This window comes from Moschus berezovskii, chromosome 4 (assembly GCF_049115385.1).
Source record: "Moschus berezovskii isolate FMDL1 chromosome 4, NW_MosBer_1.0, whole genome shotgun sequence".
Classification (NCBI taxonomy): domain Eukaryota; kingdom Metazoa; phylum Chordata; class Mammalia; order Artiodactyla; family Moschidae; genus Moschus; species Moschus berezovskii.
In genome coordinates this window covers 55361772-55383451 of record NC_142463.1, presented here as the reverse complement: position 1 = coordinate 55383451, position 21680 = coordinate 55361772, and the positions used below count along the sequence as shown (strand labels likewise).

At 41.5% G+C, this 21680-nt stretch overlaps 1 protein-coding gene across 2 annotated transcripts in view; it reads right to left on the bottom strand.

Annotated features, from left to right (window-relative positions):
- GIPC2 (GIPC PDZ domain containing family member 2) overlaps window positions 1–21680 on the bottom strand; it is a 106520-nt gene that overhangs the window by 48250 nt on the left and 36590 nt on the right. For both annotated transcript variants that reach the window (XM_088835424.1, XM_055401326.2), the window contains one exon: window positions 16964–17144. In XM_088835424.1, coding sequence (XP_088691550.1) covers window positions 16964–17144 — 181 coding nt within the window. The remainder of the gene's footprint in view (window positions 1–16963; window positions 17145–21680) is intronic.

The following is a 21680-nucleotide window of genomic DNA, read 5'->3' as shown; positions in this document are numbered from 1 at the left end:
GTCTATTGATTGCTATTTTAATTACTAGGCCTACAAACAGTCAAGAACTATTATCTACCTTCTATTTGTGGTTGTCATTAATTCCAAAGGCTCCTTAAATGTTGTAGTTCTAAGAAATCAATCACTGTTTAGGGTAACTGAACTGGGAAATACAGATGACAGAGTTTTTCCTATAATAGAATATAATAATTTTACTTTTCATGGATTAAAAACATGAACACTTAATGAGTTTTCCTTAATGAGAGTTTATAGCTAGAATAGAAAAGACTGAATATTTAGCCTGGGTCTTATCCAACTGGGGGCTTCCCTTGTGGTTCAGCTGGTAAAGAATCCACCTGCAATGTGAGAGACCTGGGTTTGATCCCTGGGTTGGGAGGATCCCCTGGAGAAGGGAAAGTCTAACCACTCCAGTATTCTTTCCTGGAGAATTCCATGGACTGTATAGTCCATAGGGTCGCAAAGAATTGGACACGACTGAGTGACTTTCACTTTATCCAGCTGAGTCTTCACATGGAAAACACATTTATCAGTTACACCCAGCATTCATCTAACACATCCGCCACAACCCACAAAAGAGAACTTGGCTCCTCATTTATCTTCTCCCGTAGTATCTTTGTGGTAAATGCTAAACCCAGGGCTATCTAGATATAAGAAGGGCAGAATAAACTCTAGGACATAAAGAGATGATTAAGCGGCATGTTCCAGCCCCCAAATGTGACCTTAAATCTTTGCAAAAAAAAAAACATGAGAGCATCACTGTCACATAAAATGCAATGTATCTAAAATTAAACTTCTCTCCCTTTCTCCCAAACCATTACTTCATCCAACTGCCCCATTTCCAAATACCACTTTTATGACAGGCTCTGATAATAGGAACCTGGGGTCACATTTGTTTCTTCCAAACCCTTTGCTCCTCCCTCTTTTAGTTAAAGAGCACAATCCCACCTCCAAACCCCATTTGTGCCTCTACAATATTATTCAGTCAAATTCCCACTGCTGCCTCCAATCCCTGCTGCTGCTGTTGCTGTCGCTTTAGTCAGGTCTGACTCTGTGCGACCCCATAGACAGCAGCCCACCAGGCTCCCCCATCCCTGGGATTCTCCAAGCAAGAACGCTGGAGTGGGTTGCCACTTCCTTCTCCAATGCATGAAAGTGAAAAGTGTAAGTGAAGTTGCTCAGTCGTGTCTGACTCTTCGCGACCCCATGGACTGCAGCCTACCAGGCTCCTCCAACCATGGGAATTTCCAGGCAAGAGTGCTGGAGTGGTCTGCCATTGCCTTCTCTGGCCTCCAATCCCAGGCCCTATTATTTCCTCCTGGACTGCTGCAGCAGCCTCTGACATGGCATCTCCTCTAATCAAATACAGCCAACATCCCTTTTCCGGGCTTAATTCCCCAAAGGATTTCACTATTTCATTCTTTGGTTCTAATAACTCAATGATTCCCTGTTATCCTCTTCAACAAGCTCAGGTTCCCCACCTAGTTTCCAGAGATCTTAACATGACTTGGAGCTGCTTTTGCAGCCTGATTTGCTGTAGTCCCTCCAAGACTAGGCTGTTTTCCACAGGAAGCCCTCCTTCCTTGTGTGTACTTCCCCTGCCATCTTATAAGGCCAAGTTCAACCGTAATCTTTTTCAACAATCTTCCTCACCTACTAATATCTTTACCTTTCTTCATCATTCAGTTGCTAAGGCATGTCCAGCGCTTTGTTCTCAGAGCTCTTAGTTTATTTAGTTCAGTTCAGTCACTAGTCATGTCCAACTCTTTGCGATCCCATGGACTGCAGCACTCCAGGCTTCCCTGTCTTTCACTATTTCTCGGAGTTTGCTCAAACTCATGTCTGTTGAGTTTGATGGTGGCATCCAACTGTCTCATCCTCTGTTGCCCTCTTTCCTTTTGCCCTCAGTCTTTACCAGCATCAGGGTCTTTTCTAATGAGTTGGCTTTTTGCATCAGGTGGCCAAAATATTGGAGCTTCAGCACCAGTCCTTCCAATGAAGGCTGATTTTCTTTAGGATTGACTGATTTGATCTCCTTGCAGTCCAAGGGACTCTCAAGTCTTCTCCAACACCACAGTTCAAAAGCATCCATTCTTCGGTGTTCAGTCTTCTTTATGGTCCAACTCACATCCGTACATGGCTACTGGAAAAACCATAGCTTTGACTATACAGATCAACTTAAATCTCTGCAGTGGATTTAAATTTTTGCTCCACAATTCTGGAGAAAAGAATATCAGATGGAATCTGACTAGGAGCCCCTTACTTTACAATCTTGGTGAGAAATTGAGTCTTGATTTTGCTTTGGAGTCTCCCCCTCTCAGGATCCAAAAGGCTGATGCAGTGCTCAGTCCAACACAGCTGCTACCCTGAATCTCAAAGTCCAAATCAATGTGTCCACCCAGGGCACAGAGACTCTTTAACCTCAGATTGCAAGGAGACAGCTCTTACAGCTCTGAAATCCCTTTGCCACTCTATCAGGAGTCCTATCACCTCTCATGGGGAGTTGCATGGGAATGAGATGCTGGTAATTTTGGAGTACTCGCAGGAGAAGATGAGCACATGTCCTTCTACTCCGCCATCTTGGAGTTTCACACGCTAGCAAAGTAATTCTCAAAATTCTCCAAGCCAGGCTTTAACAGTATGTGAACTGTGAACTTCCAGAATGTTCAAGCTGGATTTAGAAAAGGCAGAGGCACCAGAGATCAAATTGCCAACATCCGTTGGATCATCGAAAAAGCAAGAGAGTTCCAGAAAAACATCTACTTCTGTTTTATTGATTACACCAAAGCCTTTGACTGTGTGGATCACAATAAACTGTGGAACATTCTGAAAGAGATGGGAATACCAGACCACCTGACCTGCCTCCTGAGAAACCTGTATACAGGTCAGGAAGCAACAGTTAGAACAGGACATGGAACAACAGACTGGTTCCAAATCAGGAAAGGAGTACGTCAAGGCTATATATTGTCACCCTGCTTATTTAACTTATATGCAGAGTACATCATGAGGAACACTGGACAGGATGAAGCACAAGCTGGAATCAAGATTGCTGGGAGAAATATCAATAACCTCAGATATGCAGATGACACCACCCTTATGGCAGAAAATAAAGAAGAACTAAAGAGCCTCTTGATGAAAGTGAAAGAGGAGAGTGAAAAAATTGGCTTAAAACTCAACATTCAGAAAACAAAGATCATGGCACCCAGTCCCATCACTTCATGGCAAATAGACAGGGAAACAATGGAAACAGTGACAGACTTTATTTTGGGGGGGCTCCAAAATCATTGCAGATGGTGACAGCAGCCATGAAATTAAAAGATGCTTGCTCCTTGGAAGAAAAATTATGACCAACCTAGATAGTATATTAAAAAGCTGAGACATTTCTTTGCCAACAAAGGTCAGTCTAGTCAAGGCTATGGTTTTTCCAGTAGTCATGTATGGATGTGAGAGTTGGACTATAAAGACAGCTGAGTGCAAAGAATTGATGCTTTTGAACTGTCACATTGGAGAAGACTCTTGAGAGTCCCTTGGACTGCAAGAAGATCCAACCAGTCCATCCTAAAGGAAATCAGTCCTAAATATTCATTGGAAGGACTGATGCTGAAGCTAAAACTCCACATCTTTGGCCAACTCATGCGAAGAACTTACTCAATGAAAAAGACCCTGGTGCTGGGAAAGATTAAACGGGGAAGGAAAAGAGGACAACAGAGGATGAGATGGCTGGATGGCATCACCGACTCAATGGACATGAGTTTGAGTAAGCTACAGGAGTTGGTGATGGACAGACAAGCCTGGTGTGCTGCAGTCCATGGAGTCACAAAGAGTCAGACATGACTGAGCTACTGAACTCAACTGGGACACTGGTCTTTGATACTGTTGGGACATGCTAAAGTTATCTGTCCCATGGCTTATTCGTTTGAGGAAATTCCTTCCCAATCTTACCACATCTCCCAAACTTCCTCACTCTTAGCCTTAGAACCCTTCCCAATCATGGACATAGCAGCTCTCAGTTGAACCACGTTTTGTTTAAGTCTGTATTACAGCACATAGATCATACAGTTGGCTTTATATTCTAAGAGAGGGGCTTTTCTGGTGGCTCAGTCAGTCAAGAATCCAACTGCAATGCAGGAGACTCAGGTTCAATCCCTGGGTTGAGAAGATTCCCTGGAGAAGGAAATGGCAAGCCATTCCAATATTATTGCCTGGGAAATCCCATGGATAGAAGAGCCTGGTGGGCTACAGTTCCTGGAGTGTTGGACACAACTTAGCAACTAAACCACCACCATTACCACCACAGTCTAACACAGTGACACATAATGTTAAGAACAGATGCCTCAGGAGCAAACAGGAATGGAGTACTATACTTGCACTAAATGACCTCAAGGAGGTATTAAACTGCCCAAAACCTCAGTTTACTTATCTGGAAAACCCTCATAGGAACAACACAAGGATTAAGTCAAGCCAGAATAGTAGAAATCCTAGTAGCAATGACTTACATTTATGTAGCACTGTGTGTCAAGCATTATTGTGAGTGATTTACATATATTAACTCATTCAACCCCCAAAACACTTTATGGATAAGTAAACAGACATAGGGGCTTCAGCAGTGGCTCAGGGGTAAAAAGAACCCATCGGGAATGCAGGAGACTCGTATTCGATCACTGAGTCGGGAAAATCCCCTGGCGAAGGAAATGGCAACCCACTCAGTATTCTTGCCTGGAAAATTCTATGGACAGAGGAGGCTAGCAGGTTACAAAGACTTGGGCAAGACTGAGTGACTAACATTTTCACTTCACTTCAAACAGACATAGAAGGGAATAAGTAGTCCATGATCACATAAGAAGTAAGCAGCAGAGATAGGAATTCAACTCAAGCAGTCTGGCTCAGAATCTATGCTCTTATTCATTATACCATATTGCTTCTAATATGCTCTTATCCTTTATACAATATTGCTTCTAACGGTAGCTATGACTGCTATTGGTAGAACTACTTGATTGTTAATGTATTTGCCTCTTTATGTAAATTGCAAGCTCCTTGAGGAGAGTAAAAACATGCTGACTCATCCATAACAAGTGTTAGGGAGCTGGCTCTGGAGGCTCATTGCAGGGTTAGAAGCCTACCTCCCTCCCTCCCTCACTAGCCAGTTCTAAAACCTTGGACAGATTGCCTAACCTTTTAGAATGGTTGTAAGGATTAAATTATTTCCAATTTAGAAAGTACTTAGGAAAGTGAATGGCAGCTATGACAATGACATACTGATATATTTCATTATTTGATATGAGATGGGATTTACCATCTGTCCTTCCAGGATACTGAAGAGGGCCAGAGCTCTCAACAACACTTGCTAATCACCAACTCACCCACTTTGTTTTCCTTGCTTCACGTGGGCTCATTTTGTTGCTAAAATAACTCCTTACTTCCCTGGAAGTCCAGCAGTTAAGACTCCATACTCCCAATGCAGGGGGCACAGATTCAATCTCCGGTCAGGGAACTAGATCCCCCCAGGCTGCAAATAAATATCCCACAGGCTGCAACAAAGATCAAAGATCCCGCATGCTGCAACTAAGAGCTGGAGTGGCCAAATAAATAAATAAATAGTTTTCAAAATAAAATAAAATTACTCCTTAAAGAAAGGGCTATACCGTCAAGATAACAGTAATACTAGAAGCTAACTTTTACCAAACACTTCTATGCAGCAGGGACTATTCTATGATTATTTTCACATGTTTAATCATTTAATCCTCACAACAGCCCAATGTTGTTGATGCTATGATCTTTATTTTTGTGGAAGGAAACCAAAACACAGAAAGATTAATTCATCCAATGTCATATTAACACACAGCCCAGATGTGGAAGAGTCTATGGACTTAACTACTTACACTTTGGTGTCCCTTTAGTAACATATTCCTTAGTACATATAAAAGTACAAAAAGAACTGTTGCTTGAATAATGTTCACTCGAAATACCATGAATAATAGAAATTATTTTTTAAATGTTTGAAGTGTTTATCTAAAAAGTCATAGAGTTTCCCTTAATAGCAAATAGACTTAGTCCTTGAAAATGAACACATCCATTAGGCTGAATCACAAAGATGAGGCCCGAGTTTTCCAGCTGTGAATGACTCAAAGGACTCGGACGTACTTCACATACTGAACATCCTATTCTGATGGGCACACAGCACAGAAATGAGGTGTCTAAAAGAAGACAGAGCCCAGAGATCTGTAACAAAATCTAACCTCAAAACAAAGACTATCAATGCTTTAGGAGGCAAACATTCTTTCAACTCCCTTTTTGGTTTTCAAAACACTTTACAGAAATATTTCAGATCTCCTTCCACAAACCTCTTTCCATAAAGGGCAACAATAACAAAGTAAAGAAATTCTCCAGGAAAAGTGAAGTGGAGACTCATCTAAATAAAACTGAATCAAAGCCTCATAATATTTATTAAAGACCTCATAGGAAAATAAACTAGTTGAGCAAGTCTGATCCTAAAGCCAGTTAAATGGAAGAATGAATTTTCATAGCCTTGGGAAACCTAGGTTTATAGGGCAGACTCTGGAGGGTTGAGCTCATTGTGGAGACATGTTCCTTTTCACTGGCCAAAGAGAAAAGGAAGTGAGCCATGCCCTTAAAAAAAAAACCAAAAAAAAAAAAAACCACTAGAGACATTCCAGCCGCTACTTGATAAGGACTGGGAAGGCTGCCATCAACTCCTAGCTAGAAGGAGGAAAATTTGGATCTGAAAGCAGCTGACCAGGAGAAACCATGTTAGGTATGAATAAGATTTCCCATTAAATTGCAAGGTTTTAACAAGGGAGTCATTTAAACCAGTTGCTACTGTGATACAAAGTGAGAAATACATATATATAGTGTGTGTGTGTGTGTGCGCGCATGCTTAGTCATTCAGTCATGTCCGACTCTTTGCAACCTCATGAACTGTATCCCCCCAGGCTCCTCTATCCATGGGGATTCCCCAGGAAAGAATACTGGAGTGGGTTGCCATGCCCTCCTCCAGGGGATCTTCTCAACCCAGGGACTGACCCCAGATCTCCTGCATTGCAGGTGGATTCTTTACCATCTGAGTCACCAGGGAAGCCCAAGAATATTGGAGTGGGTAGCCTATCCCCTCTCCAGGAGATCTTCCCAACCCAGGGATCGAACTGGGGACTCCTGCATTGCAGGCGAATTCTTTAACATTTGAGCCACCAGGGAAGCCCATATACATTATATCATGACCCATAAATACATACCGAACTGAAATACACATATATGCATATATGAAAACACTGAAACCAAAACACCCTTACTAGGCACAAAGCACTATGAAATTTCCAATTCTATTCTATTTTGTGTTCTCAACCCATTGGTTGAGACCTACTGGCTAAAAACAGTGATTTAAACCAGCAGAGGAGATTCTGAGAGTATGTTTTATAATAATAGCCATTATTCCTCCCTCAGAGCCCCACAGCCAAGTTAGGAAAACTGCAATGGTGGATCTGTTCTTGGGACAAGTGACTTGCTCTTGAGTGCTTTGGGTAAAGGCCAGTCAGACACATGGCTTCTCCATGTCCAGCCATTCCTCACTGCGCTAACTCTTCTTTCTATTCCTTAAATGCAGGGTTCCCCCACAGCTCTGGTCTTGGCATTTTTCTCTTATTACTCTGAGTAACTGGATTTTATTTCCATGGCTTCAAAGTACTCAGAAATCCCATTCTGTAGATCCTAATTCTAAATGCTCACCTACCTCTTACGGATTGTCAACTGAATTGCCCCACAGATTTCAAACTCTTAAAGACTCAAAATTGCACTGTAAGTACAATCTCTTTTCCCTATCTCCTCACCCAAATCTTTCTTTTCGAGTTTTCCTCCTTTCAAAGAATGGCAACACACAATCCACAAATCTGTGGGTCACAATTTGCTATTCATTTTCCTATATCTTTACATCCAATGGGTTACCAATTCTACATTCTTAATATTCAGTGGTAGAAACTTCCCTGGTGCTCCCACACAGGGGCCCTGGGTTCGATCCCTGGTCAGGGAACTAGACCCCACACGCTACAACTAAAGATCCCACTGCCACAATGAAGATGGAAGATCCTGCATGCTGCAACTATGAACTGGTACAAACAAACAAATATTCAGTAGTATGCAGGTAAACGTTTAACCATCAAACTTCCAGATTAAAAAAGAAGAAGAAGAAGCCCTGACTTGCAGCACTTGCCTATTTCCATGATGTAAACACCCACCCGGGGCCAATTTCAAGCAACCCACTTGATGCCACTGAACACGGAATGGAAACAGATGGGTATGAACGGTCCCAGCACACTACTGTCTATTCCAAGGAACCATTTCTTATCTCCATATCTACTGGTACCGCCTTAACTCAGGATTCCATCTTTCTTCTTCTCAACACAACAGTCTTTATTGATTTCCTGACCTCTAAATTATGCCCAACCTTCTGACACAGTCTCCAAAATACCTATCTAAAATCCAAGTCGCATTAAGGTTCTCCACTGTCCACTCTTTAGCTGCATACATAAGGCCCTTGATAATTTGGTCACCACTGACTCTTGAGCTTCTTCTCTTGCCACACCACCACTAGAACCTCTATTTTAATCACACCCCCAGACATCATATTCTGAGAAATACAACACTGCTCTGTGATTCTGTACATTGCTTATTCTAGTCCGACTTCCTAGGACAACCTTGTCTAATTTCTTCTCTGAGTCAGCCATCTAAGATTCAGCTCAAATTCCTTCTCCAGGAAGCTTTTCCTAAACTCCTTGGTTGGTTTGATGTATCCCATCTTTAAGACCTCCAGTACCTTCTATCACTTCTAACATCCTTTATTGAAATTTTTTGTATCTATCTCTTCCTACTAATATGAGTTTCTTGAAGGCAAGAACTGGTCTTATTTATGGATATACCAATTATGTAGTGTGGTAATGGAACACACAGGAGGCTCTCAATAAACAATTACTATTACCCCAGCAAACTTGTATCCTAAGACCATTGTATGCTAATTACTCAATTATTTGTTAAATGAAAACATATCAGTATGTTCTAGCCATCTGCCCAGGGCCAAAGAACTGCTAAGATACCCTACCTATACCTTCTATATTCTCAGGAAGTCCAAGATCCACTGCCACAGTAAAAGAACTTGCACTATATTTTCTTTTTTTTTTTTTTTTGCTTATTGGCCTCTGCATCAGTTTCCCAGCACTATCACAATGAAGAAACACATAGCTTAAACAACAAAAGCTTGCTTTCTTACAGTTATGGAAGCTAGAAGTCTGCTGCCAGGGTCACTTTCTTCTGAAGTCTGTCTCCTTGGCTTGCATTTGGCTGTCTTCATGTTCACATGGCATTCTCCCTCCATGTGCCTCCATGTCCAAATTTCCTCTTCTTATAAATACACCAGTCATACTGCACCAGGGGCCACTCTGATGACCTCATTTTAAATTAGGCACCTCACTAGAGATCCTATCTCCAAATATAATCACATTCTGAGGTACTGGAGACTAGGACTTCAACATACAAATATTAGGGGCACACGATTCAGTCCATAACAGCTTCCTAGACTGTGAGTGCCTCAAAAGACAGGAGCTATATGTCAAGTCTTCTTTCTTAGTGTCTGCTATGTCTAGCAGAGTACCTGCAACACAGCAGATTTTCAAATTATTTGTGGGATATATAAATGAAGGCTCTTCCAGGAGTGCAGTCCAAATCTATGGAGTGAAGCCCTTTCCAATTTTGGTGGCCAGCATCAAGAAGAGTTTTAGCCCTTCCCTGAAAGAGAGCTTGATATTGTCATGGTCTCCAGATGGCCCTGTACCAAAGGGCCATTTATAAAGAACCCAACACTTAGTGGAATAATAAAATCCTTAAGACTGGACACCCAAAGCCAGTTGACAATATTCTCTTTCTCTACAGACTCATTCTGATATGCTCAGACTGATAGCATCATGCATGGCTAGAATCAAAGTCAAGAGTAAACAAACACTTCTCTATATAAAAAATGTGTAACAGCTTAAAGAAATGGTCTAAAAGCATGGACATCTGCCTTTTCCTACCCAAAAAGAAACTTCCTCCCCTTCACTGTTCACCTTTCAGTTAAGTAGCCTGCCTTCTCCACTATCAAGATGGACACATGACCTAATAATCTCCCCCTCCAAAGAATTTGAATCCTAACTAGAATAATATAAAGATAGGAAACAACTGGAGGGAGTCAATTAAGCCATTACCATGAAGGGCTCCTGGTTCATACATCCCTGAAACAGGCTTGTTTCCTACCCTTCCAAGACTTGATTGAACTGTCTTTGTTTCTGAGACCGAACTGATAGTCTCTCCAAAAACTGACATTTCCTAACATTAGAAAGTGCTTATTGTGTAGCTCTCAAAGAATCTGGACACATATATGGACCCCAGAAGCTGGGTGTTGGTAGTGGTGAATGTAAAATATGGAAATAGAGTGGGCAGCAAGGTGTCCCTCATCAATGGTTAAGAAGTTGTGCTCATCGCATCTGCTGTGTAAGCACATAGCTGCCAACTATACTATTCCCTCCTGTATTTTGAGACACAGTCCACATGCCTTCCCCGGCTAAATTGTTGGGAAGCTGGTAGAAAAACATCAAGATACTGGAGTGTGTGGCTATTTCTGACAGCTTTTGGTAAAGTCCCAGAAATGACTTAGGTCATCTTGACTGAAGCTATAAAATTCTGCCTTACCTAGACTGGCCCTTTCTCCTGGTAGGAATCCAAGATGACAGAGAGTCAGATAATCATGAAGAACTTTAAATTTGAGTCAACGCATCAATGGAAATGCTAGAAAAACACAGGCGGGAAGGAAACATAGCACAAGATAAGATTGGGATGGAGAAAAGGGGGCCGAGACGGGTCCCCCAAGTACCTCCTGATGTATACTGCCTTCCTGGCAAAGAGCTAAGTGCTGGGCAAAGGTCACAGGATGAGGAACAAACGAATTGCCTTTATCCAAGAGGCAACAAAGAAAGGCACCAAAATTAAGGACTCACAGCTAGGCAGAGAAGCAAGTCCTGTTCTAAAAGACCCCAGGCTAGAGCCCAGAGGCAAAGATCAATCAACAGAGTGGAAAATACATATAGACCAGCAGATATCAGTTCAGTTCAGTCACTCAGTCGTGTCCAACTCTCCGCGACCCCATGAATCACAGCACGCCAGGCCTCCCTGTCCATCACCAACTCCCGGAGTTCACTCAAACTCATGTCCACAGAGTCGGTGATGCCATCCAGCCATCTCACTCTCGGTCGTCCCCTTCTCCTCCCGCCCCCAACCTTTCCCAGCATCAGAGTCTTTTCCAGTGAGTCAACTCGTCGCAAGAGGTGGCCAAAGTATTGCAGCTTCAGCTTTAGCATCAGTCCTTCCAATGAACATCCAGGATTGATCTCCTTTAGAATGGACTGGTTGGATCTCCTGGCGGTACAAGGGACTCTCAAGAGTCTTCTCCAGCACCACAGTTCAAAAGCATCAATTCTTTGGCGATCAGCTTTCTTCACAGTCTAACTCTCACATCCATATATGACCACAGGAAAAACCATAGCCTTGACTAGACGGACCTTTGTTGGCAAAGTAATGTCTCTGCTTTTCAATATATTATCAAGGTTGGTCATAACTTTCCTTCCAAGGAGTAAGCGTCTTTTAATTTCATGGCTGCAATCACCATCTGCAGTGATTTTGGAGCCCAAAAAAATAAAGTCTGACACTGTTTCCACCGTTTTTCCATCTATTTCCCATGAAGTGATGGGACCAGATGCCATGATCTTTGTTTTCTGAATGTTGAGCTTCAAGCCAACCTTTTCACTCTCCTCTTTCACTTTCAACAAGAGGCTTTTCAGTTCCTCTTCACTTTCTGCCATAAGGGTAGTGTCATCTGCATATCTGAGATTATTGATATTTCTCCCAGCAATCTTGATTCCAGCTTGTGCTTCTTCCAGCCCAGCGTTCCTCATGATGTACTCTGCATAGAAGTTAAATAAGCAAGGTGACAATATACAGCCTTGACACACTCCTTTTCCTATTTGGAACCAGTCTGTTGTTCCATGTACAGTTCTGACTGTTCCTTCCTGACCTGCATACAGGTTTCTCAAGAGGCAGGTCAGGTGGTCTGGTATTCCCATCTCTTTCAGAATGTTCCACAGTTTATTGTGATCCACACAGTCAAAGGCTTTGGCATAGTCAATGAAGCAGAAATAGATGTTTTTCTGGAACTCTCTTGCTTTCTCCATGATCCAGCGGATGTTGGCAATTTGATCTCTGGTGCCTCTGCCTTTTCTAAAACCTGCTTGAACATCTGGGAGTTCACGGTTCACATATTGCTGAAGCCTGGCTTGGAGAATTTTGAGCATGACTTTACTAGCATGTGAGATGAGTGCACTTGTGTGGTAGTTTGAGCATTCTTTGGCATTGCCTTTCTTTGGGATTGGAATGAAGACTGACCTTTTCCAGTCCTGTGGCCACTGCTGAGTTTTCCAAATTTGCTGGCATATTGCGTGCAGCACTTTCACAGCATCATCTTTCAAGATTTGAAATAGCTCAACTGGAATTCCATCACCTCCACTAGCTTTGTTCATAGTGAGGCTTTCTAAGGCCCACTTGACTTTACATTCCAAGATGTCTGGCTCTAGGTCAGTGATCACGTTATCGTGACTATCTTGGTCGTGAAGATCTTTTTTGTACAGTTCTTCTGTGTATTCTTGCCACCTCTTCTTAATATCTTCTGCTTCTGTTAGGTCCATACCATTTCTGTCCTTTATTGAGCCCATCTTTGCATGAAATGTTCCCCTTGGAATCTCTACTTTTCTTGAAGAGATCTCTTGTTTTTCCTATTCTGTTATTTTCCTCTATTTCTTTGCATTGATCACTGAGGAAGGCTTTCTTATATCTCCTTGCTATTCTTTGGATCTCTGCATTCAGATGCTTATATCTTACCTTTTCTCCTTTGCTTTTCGCTTCTCTTCTTTTCACAGCTATTTTTAAGGCCTCCTCAGACAGCCATTTTGCTTTTTTGCATTTCTTTTCCATGGGGATGGTCTTGGTCCCTGTCTCCTGTACAATGTCACGAACCTCCATACAGAGTTCATCAGGCACTCTATCTATCAGATCTAGTCCCTTAAATCTATTTCTCACTTCCACTGTATAATCATAAGGGATTTGATTGAGGTCATATCTGAATGCTCTAGTGGTTTTCCCTACTTTCTTCAATTTAAGTCTGAATTTGGCAATAAGAAGTTCATGATCTGAGCCACAGTCAGCTCCTGGTCTTGTTTTTGCTAACTGTATACAGCTTCTCCATCTTTGGCTGCAAAGAATATAATCAATCTGATTTCGGTGTTGACCATCTGGTGATGTCCACGTGTAGAGTCTTCTCGTGTGTTGTTGGAAAGGCTGTTTGCTATGACCAGTGCGTTCCCTTGACAAAACTCTATTAGCCTTTGCCCTGCTTCATTCCGTGCTCCAAGGCCAAATTTGCCTGTTACTCCAGGTGTTTCTTGACTTCCTACTTTTGCATTCCAGTCCCCTATAATGAAAAGGACATCTTTTTTGGGTGTTCATTCTAAAAGGTCTTGTAGGTCTTCATAGAACCGTTCAACTTTGGCTTCTTCAGCATTACTGGTAGGGGCATAGGCCTGGATTACTGTAATATTGAATGGTTTGCCTTGGAAACGAACAGAAATCATTCTGTCGTTTTTAAGATTGCATCCAAGTATTGCATTTCGTACTCTTTTGTTGACCATGATGGCTACTCCATTTCTTCTAAGGGATTCCTGCCCACAGTAGTAGATATAATGGTAATCTGAGTTCAATTCACCCATTCCAGTCCATTTTAATTCACTGATTCCTAGAATGTCTATGTTCACTCTTGCCATCTCCTGTTTGACCACTTCCAGTTTGCCTTGATTCATGGACCTAACATTCCAGGTTCCTATGCAATATTGCTCTTTACAGCACCGGACCTTGCTTCGGCACAGACGCGAGAGACGCCGGCCCCGGCGGTGAAGACGCGAGAGACACAGGCCCCGGCAGCGCAGACGCGAGAGACACCGGCCGCAACCGACTAGGCAAAGAGGTGCGCCAAGAGGAGCTGTCCCACACCTGAGGCCAGGGCCAGCGGCCGGGAGGAGCTGCCCCACGTCCAACAGGCGGTGGCTGCATGGGCGAAGGAGGGGCAAGAGGAGCTACTCCACGTTCAAGGTTAGGAGGAGCGGCCTTGAGGAGATACCGCTCGTCCAAGGTAAGGTACAGCGGCTGCACTTTGCTGGAGCAGCTGTGAAGAGATTTTCCACGACTAAGGTAAGAGAAACCCAAATAAGACGGTAGGTATTGTGAGGGGGCATCAGAGGCAGACACACTGAAATCATAATCACAGGAAACTAGTTGATCTGATCACATGGACCACAGCCGAATGTGGTCCACTGGAGAAGGGAATGGCAAACCACTTCAGTATACTTGCCTTGAGAACCCCATGAACAGTATCAGAGGGCAAAATGATAGGCTACTGAATGAGGAATTCCCCAGGTCGGTAGGTGCCCAGTATGCTACTGGAGATCAGTGGAGAAGTAACTCTAGAAGGAATGAAGGGATGGAGCAAAAGCAAAACCAATAACCAGTTGTGGATGTGACCAGCAGATATAATTTGGGTTAAAGTGAGTGAAGCTGCCTTTGAAACCTTGGAAAACAAAAACTTGTTACTGCTCCCAAATCAGTCTCTAGGTACCTTAACCTTTATCACCAGAATGTGAGCTACCAAAATAACGTAACCTATTCATTGTCCTCTTCAAATTTGTCCATGGAATTCACATGAAGCAAAGATCAGGTTCAGCCATTGCAGGCATGTAAGGCAGTGAAGTACACCAACTATCTACACATGTGTCTCAAATATTGAAGGAAAACTCTAATCATGGAGCAGGAATAGCTAAATACAATGACCTCTGTACATCCAAGACTATTATCAACCTAACATCCAACTTAAGGTGTATCAGTGACTATAAAAAACACAGGGACCACAAAATTTATATGCAGACAAGGAAAAACAGGAAGAGATTAACTCTGGAAAATAGATTATGTGGTAGAGATAAGTGTAGAAAGAAACTATATTACTTGAATTGTTCTAAGAGAAAAACAGATTTACAAAGAATCTAAATCAAATAATATTTATCTCAAACTGCCTATGTCCTATCATTCTATATGCTGTGATGTCTGGGAAGCTGGTTATTAAACAAAGCCATTTCAAAAGGAGCCACTAACATTGTTTACAATAGCCAAGACATGGAAGCAACCTAAATGTCCATCGACACAGGAATGGACAAAGAAGATGTGGTACATATATACAATGAACTATTACCCAACCATTAAAAAGAATAAAATAAAGTCATTTGCAGCAACATGGATGGACCTAGAAATTGTCACACTGAGTGAAGTAAATCAGACAAAGAGAAATATCATATGACATCCCTTATATGTGGAATCTAAAAAGAAATTATACAAATGAAGCTATTTACAAAACAAAAACAGACTTACAGAACAAAGTTATAATTATCAGGGGAAAGGATGGGCGGGGAGACATAGGGAGTTTGGGATCGACATGTACACACTGCTATATTTAAACTGGATAGCCAACAAGGACCTACTGAATAGCACAGAGAACTCTGCTCAATGTTATGTGGCAGCCCAGATGGGAGAGGAGTTTGGGGGACAATAGATACATATATATGTATGGCTGAGTCCCGTTGCTGTCCACCTGAAACTATCATAACATTGTAAACTGGCTATACTCCAATATAAAATAAAAAGTTTTTTTTAATGAAAAAAAGATAATAAAGGGGAGCTGCTAGATGGAAATCTGAGTGCTGGCCCACCTTCCTCTGTGGGAAGTGAGCTCAGATGCTATAAGACACCATGTAGAATCATGGTATCTGCAGCAATAGTTCCTAGAATGGCCCCTCCAGGAGCAGCAAGGGCATAAGACGTCCTTTTCTGACATCTTCTTGGAACTCTGTCTCCCACAAGCAATGCCACCTACACCGCATTTCTATTACATGGCACAGAATCACTTGGAAGCCAGAGAAATTTTTTCAATTTCATATGGCTAGGATCTGCCCCTTACTTGCTAAGGGTGGGGAAATATAATTGCCCAGACCTGCCGTGTTCTCCAATCACTGTCATTAACTGCCCTGAGAAAGCAGCCATTGGAAACAAACTATAAGGAATCTTTATGTTGTGTGATAGACCAAAGAACATAAGGTAGGTGGAGTCACGGATGAGTAAGGGCAGGCCTAGGATGATTCTGCTGAAGATATTTTAACACTGATGAGCACTAGGCCATCATTTGGCTTATTAAAATAGTGCTGTGATTACGGGTAGTGAGAGAGAGGGGCTGGCACACTTTCCTGTAGATGAGATGGCCCTGGGGGTTTGAACAACAGTTGGAACACAGCTGCCATGGCTAAAACCAAGCAAGTACAGATGCCACACCAAAGCAGAAGCAGTTCCCTACCATTCCACACTGCCAAGTTCAAAATGCCAGTGGAGGAAAAGTATTGAAGGAAGTCTTTAAAATAGACTAGATAGCTACTTTAAATACCAGTTCTATGTGTAACTACAGTTTCTGCTATTGAGGTCCTTGAATGACAGTTACTACTGTTCAGAGAGCTCAGTCAAACATCTCCCTGCTCAGCAAGATGAAATCAATGCAGTGTGCTGTTCTTCGAGCTTGGAACAAATTCATAGTCACTAGTCATTAGACTTTCTAACTCCAAATGTCCTTTTAAGAAAATATTCTTCTAAGCAATTTTTTTTCTCCTTTTATGTTTGTTTTCCTTATAAGTAGAGCTTGTCTATCATTTCCTATGTTCTTAACTGATATAGAAAAGCACATGACATCATATCACAGTACTCATTCCCCTGAGAAAGATAAGCCAAAATGACTTACCGAAGGCCTTCTTAGGTTCTATTAATGTCAAGGTAAAGAGTTCCTCTTTTTTTAGTTCCTTTAACTTCTTAGCAACATCAAAGTGACGCCACCCAATGATATTTTCTCCATTGATGGCTTCAATGTGATCCCCCACACAGACTGTTTTAACCGAATCAATTATGCTGCCATCTTTAATTCTCTGAAAGAAAATTAAGGGTAATAATAAAAGATAGCAACATATAACAAGGTCTTAATTATGTATAATATATTGACAAATACCCAATATATTGACAAAAACCCATCCATGCAGTTTAATGTTCAGTTAAAGACAAAGAAGACCAAACAACAAAGACAAGCATCCTGCTCCCAAACATTCTTTTTTATCATTCAGAATTCAGCTCCATCAGGTCACCATGTCCTCTGAGCAGCTTTTGATGACAACTGCCAGCCCATTCCTCCAAGATTAGGCAAGGTGCCTAATCTCATGCCTCTGTAGTCCTTTCTGCTACATGTGCTGAGCTCAAAGCTAAGCACTTTACATTCACAATCTCATTTAACAACCTTTATGAGAGTCTCATGTCTTAGTTCAGGAAGATCAAGCAACTTGCCAACTTCAACACACCACAGTGCAACTTTCCATTTTCTTGTCAGTCTCCACTTTCCCATGGACAGAGGAACTTGAAGGGTTACAGTCCATAGGCTGGCAAAAGAATTGGACACAGCTTAGCAACTGAACAACAACAAACTCCACTACTGAACTGTAATATCCTTGGGGATAGAGATGCTCTTCACCACTGCATGCCCCATGCCTAGCACAATACCTACCGAAAAGTGTTGTTGAATCATTTCAGCATGAGACCCATTGTTATTGTTGCTCCTCAATCACTGAGGCCCATTACATCAGAATAAAGCTTGAGCTTTTTCTAGCGACTACATTCTTTAAACCTTAGTTACAAAGGCAAGACAAGAATCAGTACAACCTTAACCAAGAAAATTGATATGTAGTAGATAGGTGTAGTCACCACTGGGGAGCCAATGAGAAGGATTTTCATTTACATATCACTTTTTATTTATATATTTCAGGTGAGGAGAACTTAGGACCCAAGTAGAAATGTCAAATTGGTATTTCCTAACTCTATCATAGGTATGTGCATGTGTGCTAAGTCACTTCAGTCCTATTGACTCTTTGTGACCCCATGGACTGGAGCCCGCCAGGCTCCTCTGTCCACGGGATTCCCCAGGCAAGAATACTGAAGCAGGTTACCATGCCCTCCTATCACAGGTATGAAAACAATACACCAATAGTGCAGACTTTCAAAATGAGATGTAAGACTCCCTAAGATAATACTAAGAATTTCTGAAAGAATTTTAGGGACAAGAACTTCCAGAAAACTCTGCAAGGTAACAACCCAGCAGAAGATATACAAATTCTTCAACAGCATTGAAGAACATGGCAAAAAGCAGGCCACAATCTGCCTTGGGCATCACAAATCCTTTTTGAGAATGACCCGATAGAATTATTAAGGGCTGCTGTTATTGTGTAATAGATGTGTGTGTATTCTGCATTTTTATCAGGTGGAATAACAACATCTTCTGAGTCAGTAGGGAATTGATCCTTGTGTCCACGAGTTAAGAGAAAAACTGATTCCATGTACCCCAGGATCTCCAAAATATTGTCACAAGAAAAAACAAGTTGTAGAAGACTAACCTAGGAAGGCTAGTCATTTTTAATTTTTAAACTTTATTGCAATATACCAAATCTTACAGTAGGTTTCTTTTTTATCACCCAATTTTAAGAACATGGCTATGTTCATTGTAATAACTGTTAAAATGCTTTATGCAAATGATACAATAATGTCAATTCAAGTGGAAATTATTATCATTACAAGTAATTAATTATAAAGCAAAAAACCTAGAAATTTCATAATCTGACAATATTTTTTTAGTAAATCCATATTCAACTTACAAGCTACAAAAACAAACAAGGGTAACCACAACACACGGTACCACTCAGTACGACTGGCGTTTCTAAACTGTCATAGAAACATAAGTGAAATTAAACAAAAGACTAGAGCTTAAGAAACAAAGAAAAAATAATAATATTTTGTCATCTAACCATTTTTAAGTCATTGGAGAATGTGAAAATCTATAACTCATTCTTAATTTTTATTCTAATTTATTTCTTGATACATTCTGAACCTATTTTTCCTTTGATGCCCTACATTATACAAATTTCAGCTCCACATATTTTTCATTTTTAAGACATTGTTGCCATTTTATTTACAAAATAAGCATTATATAAAACTAAATGAAAGACTTTAAAGACAACTATGAATCAAACCAGTAAATTAAAGGGTGGAGTAACAGAATATAGGGTAACCAGAGCCTATGAGTAGCCACAGGTAGCCAGATCAGTGTTCAGAGAGTGAAAAGACAATTACCAGAAGTCAGCAGGCAGCAAGGTGAGAATCCAGGTGAGCAAGAGAAAAATCAAAGCATAGGTAATCATCAGAGCCAGCAGATAAGAATATGGGATGAAGAGAGAGGAAAACCAACATAAGAAACTCGGAGAAGTGTATCATAAGGCGAATCATATGTGGAAGCAAAGTGGGAGACACTGATGATATACTGTGTGGTTTACCTGAACCCCAGCTTCCTAAGTATAGAATAAAGAATGAGGTAGCAACGGAGACAAGCTCTGTAATCTATTATACTTTAATAATCACACCATAACTTGATAGGGACTAAAAATATTGCTAAAAGTGCTCCGTTCCGTTGCTCAGTCGTGTCCGACTCTTTGCGACCCCGTGGACTGTAGCCTACTAGGCTTCTCCGTCCATGGGATTCTTCAGGCAAGAATACTGGAGTGGGTTACTGTTTCCTTCTCCAGGGGATCTTCCCGACCCAGGGATCGAACCCGGGTCTCGCGCATTGGAGGCAGACGCTTTAACCTCTGAGCCACCAGGGAAGCCCCGCTAAGAGTGCTACTCAGCCATAAAGGACTTTGAAGAAAAAAGAGGTATTAATTCTATATTAATATTTACTGAGTCACTTAATATCATTCTCTATAACACTTGGAACTTTCTGTCATCTGGCTTTAGAGTTTGATGCTACAAAATGTAAAGACAACTTTAAATATTTTTTAGAAGATAAGATTTACAATATTATTAAACTTAGAAGTTCCCAAATATTCCAGATCATTATTATATTAACTTCTATCAATTCATCCCATATAATTACAAAACTCTATCTTCTCATCACATATCAGAACTCAAGGATGCCACTCTACCATCCTCAAAGTCTCCAGCATTTATTCAAGGTTGTTTGAGCTGATCTTGCTGCCTTCATGGTCAGCAACTTTGAATCTCTGCTACTGACCCTCCAAATACTGTCCCCAAACCTTGTTCATAATAATAAACATTCAGATAAAAATTGTACATAGTTATTTCATTTAGTCCTAATAAGCCTGGGAGGGAATGTTTAATATTCCATTAGTGAATGAGGAACTCAAAGCACAACAATGACACGGCTTAATCAAAGTAGCACAGCTCATAAGGAAGCAAACTGGGTTTCAAACAGAGGTAGTATAATTATAAGACATCATGCTCTTTCCTCAAAACACTCCCAATCAACACAGATCTAACTAACTCAAGACTACATGGCTGGTTAAGAAAGAAAGAAAAGTCAGATGACGAATCCAAAGTCTTCTGACCTCAGATTAGAGTTTGAGTTTGCAGTTATCCCAGATGACGTATCCTATCACTTTGATAGTCATTTTACAACACATAAGTGTATCAAATCAGCACACTGTACACCTTAAATTTACATGGTGTTATACCTCAATAGGGGCTTCCCTGGTGGCTCAGAGGTTAAAGCGTCTGCCTCCAATGAGGGAGACCTGGGTTCGATCCCTGCGTCGGGAAGATCCCCTGGAGAAGGAAATGGTAAACCACTCCAGTATTCTTACCTGTAGAATCCCATGGATGGAGAAGCCTGGTAGGCTACAGTCCACGGGGTCGCAAAGAGTCGGACACGACTGAACGGAACGGAACGGATACCTCAATACAGCTAGAAAAAAATGACCTATCACCTTTGAGCTCTAATTCTTTTTTTTAACAACTCCCACCCTCCTACTTTACTTCTTCTTACCTCTACTAAGCTGTTCTTTTGTATCAAGGCCTCCAGATCTCAGTGTTACCTCTTTTCTCAGATCACCACTTCTCACCACTTATAATCTTACTGTACATACCTCTTCTCAGAGATCCTGCTTCCCATCCCAGAACCCCACACACCTTTTGACCTTGTACGTGTCCAACCTTACTAATTATTAGTTCTGGATGGTTAAACAATCAAAATGTTAGAAATAAATGAATACTGTATTTCTCAGAGGATCTTGCTAAAATGTGATTTAGTTCTAATAAAGTAGCTCAAATCATGAAGATTTCTATATGAAGACCATTCTGTGGTTATTTATAAGTTCAGTTCAGTTCAGTTGCTCAGTCGTGTCCGACTCTCCGCGACCCCATGAATCACAGCACCCCAGGCCTCCCTGTCCATCACCAACTCCCGGAGTTCACTCAAATTCATGTCCATCGAGTCGGTGATGCCATCCAGCCATCTCATTCTCGGTCGTCCCCTTCTCCTCCCGCCCCCAACCTTTCCTAGCATCAGAGTCTTTTCCAGTGAGTCAACTCGTTGCATGAGGTGGCCAAAGTATTGCAGTTTCAGCTTTAGC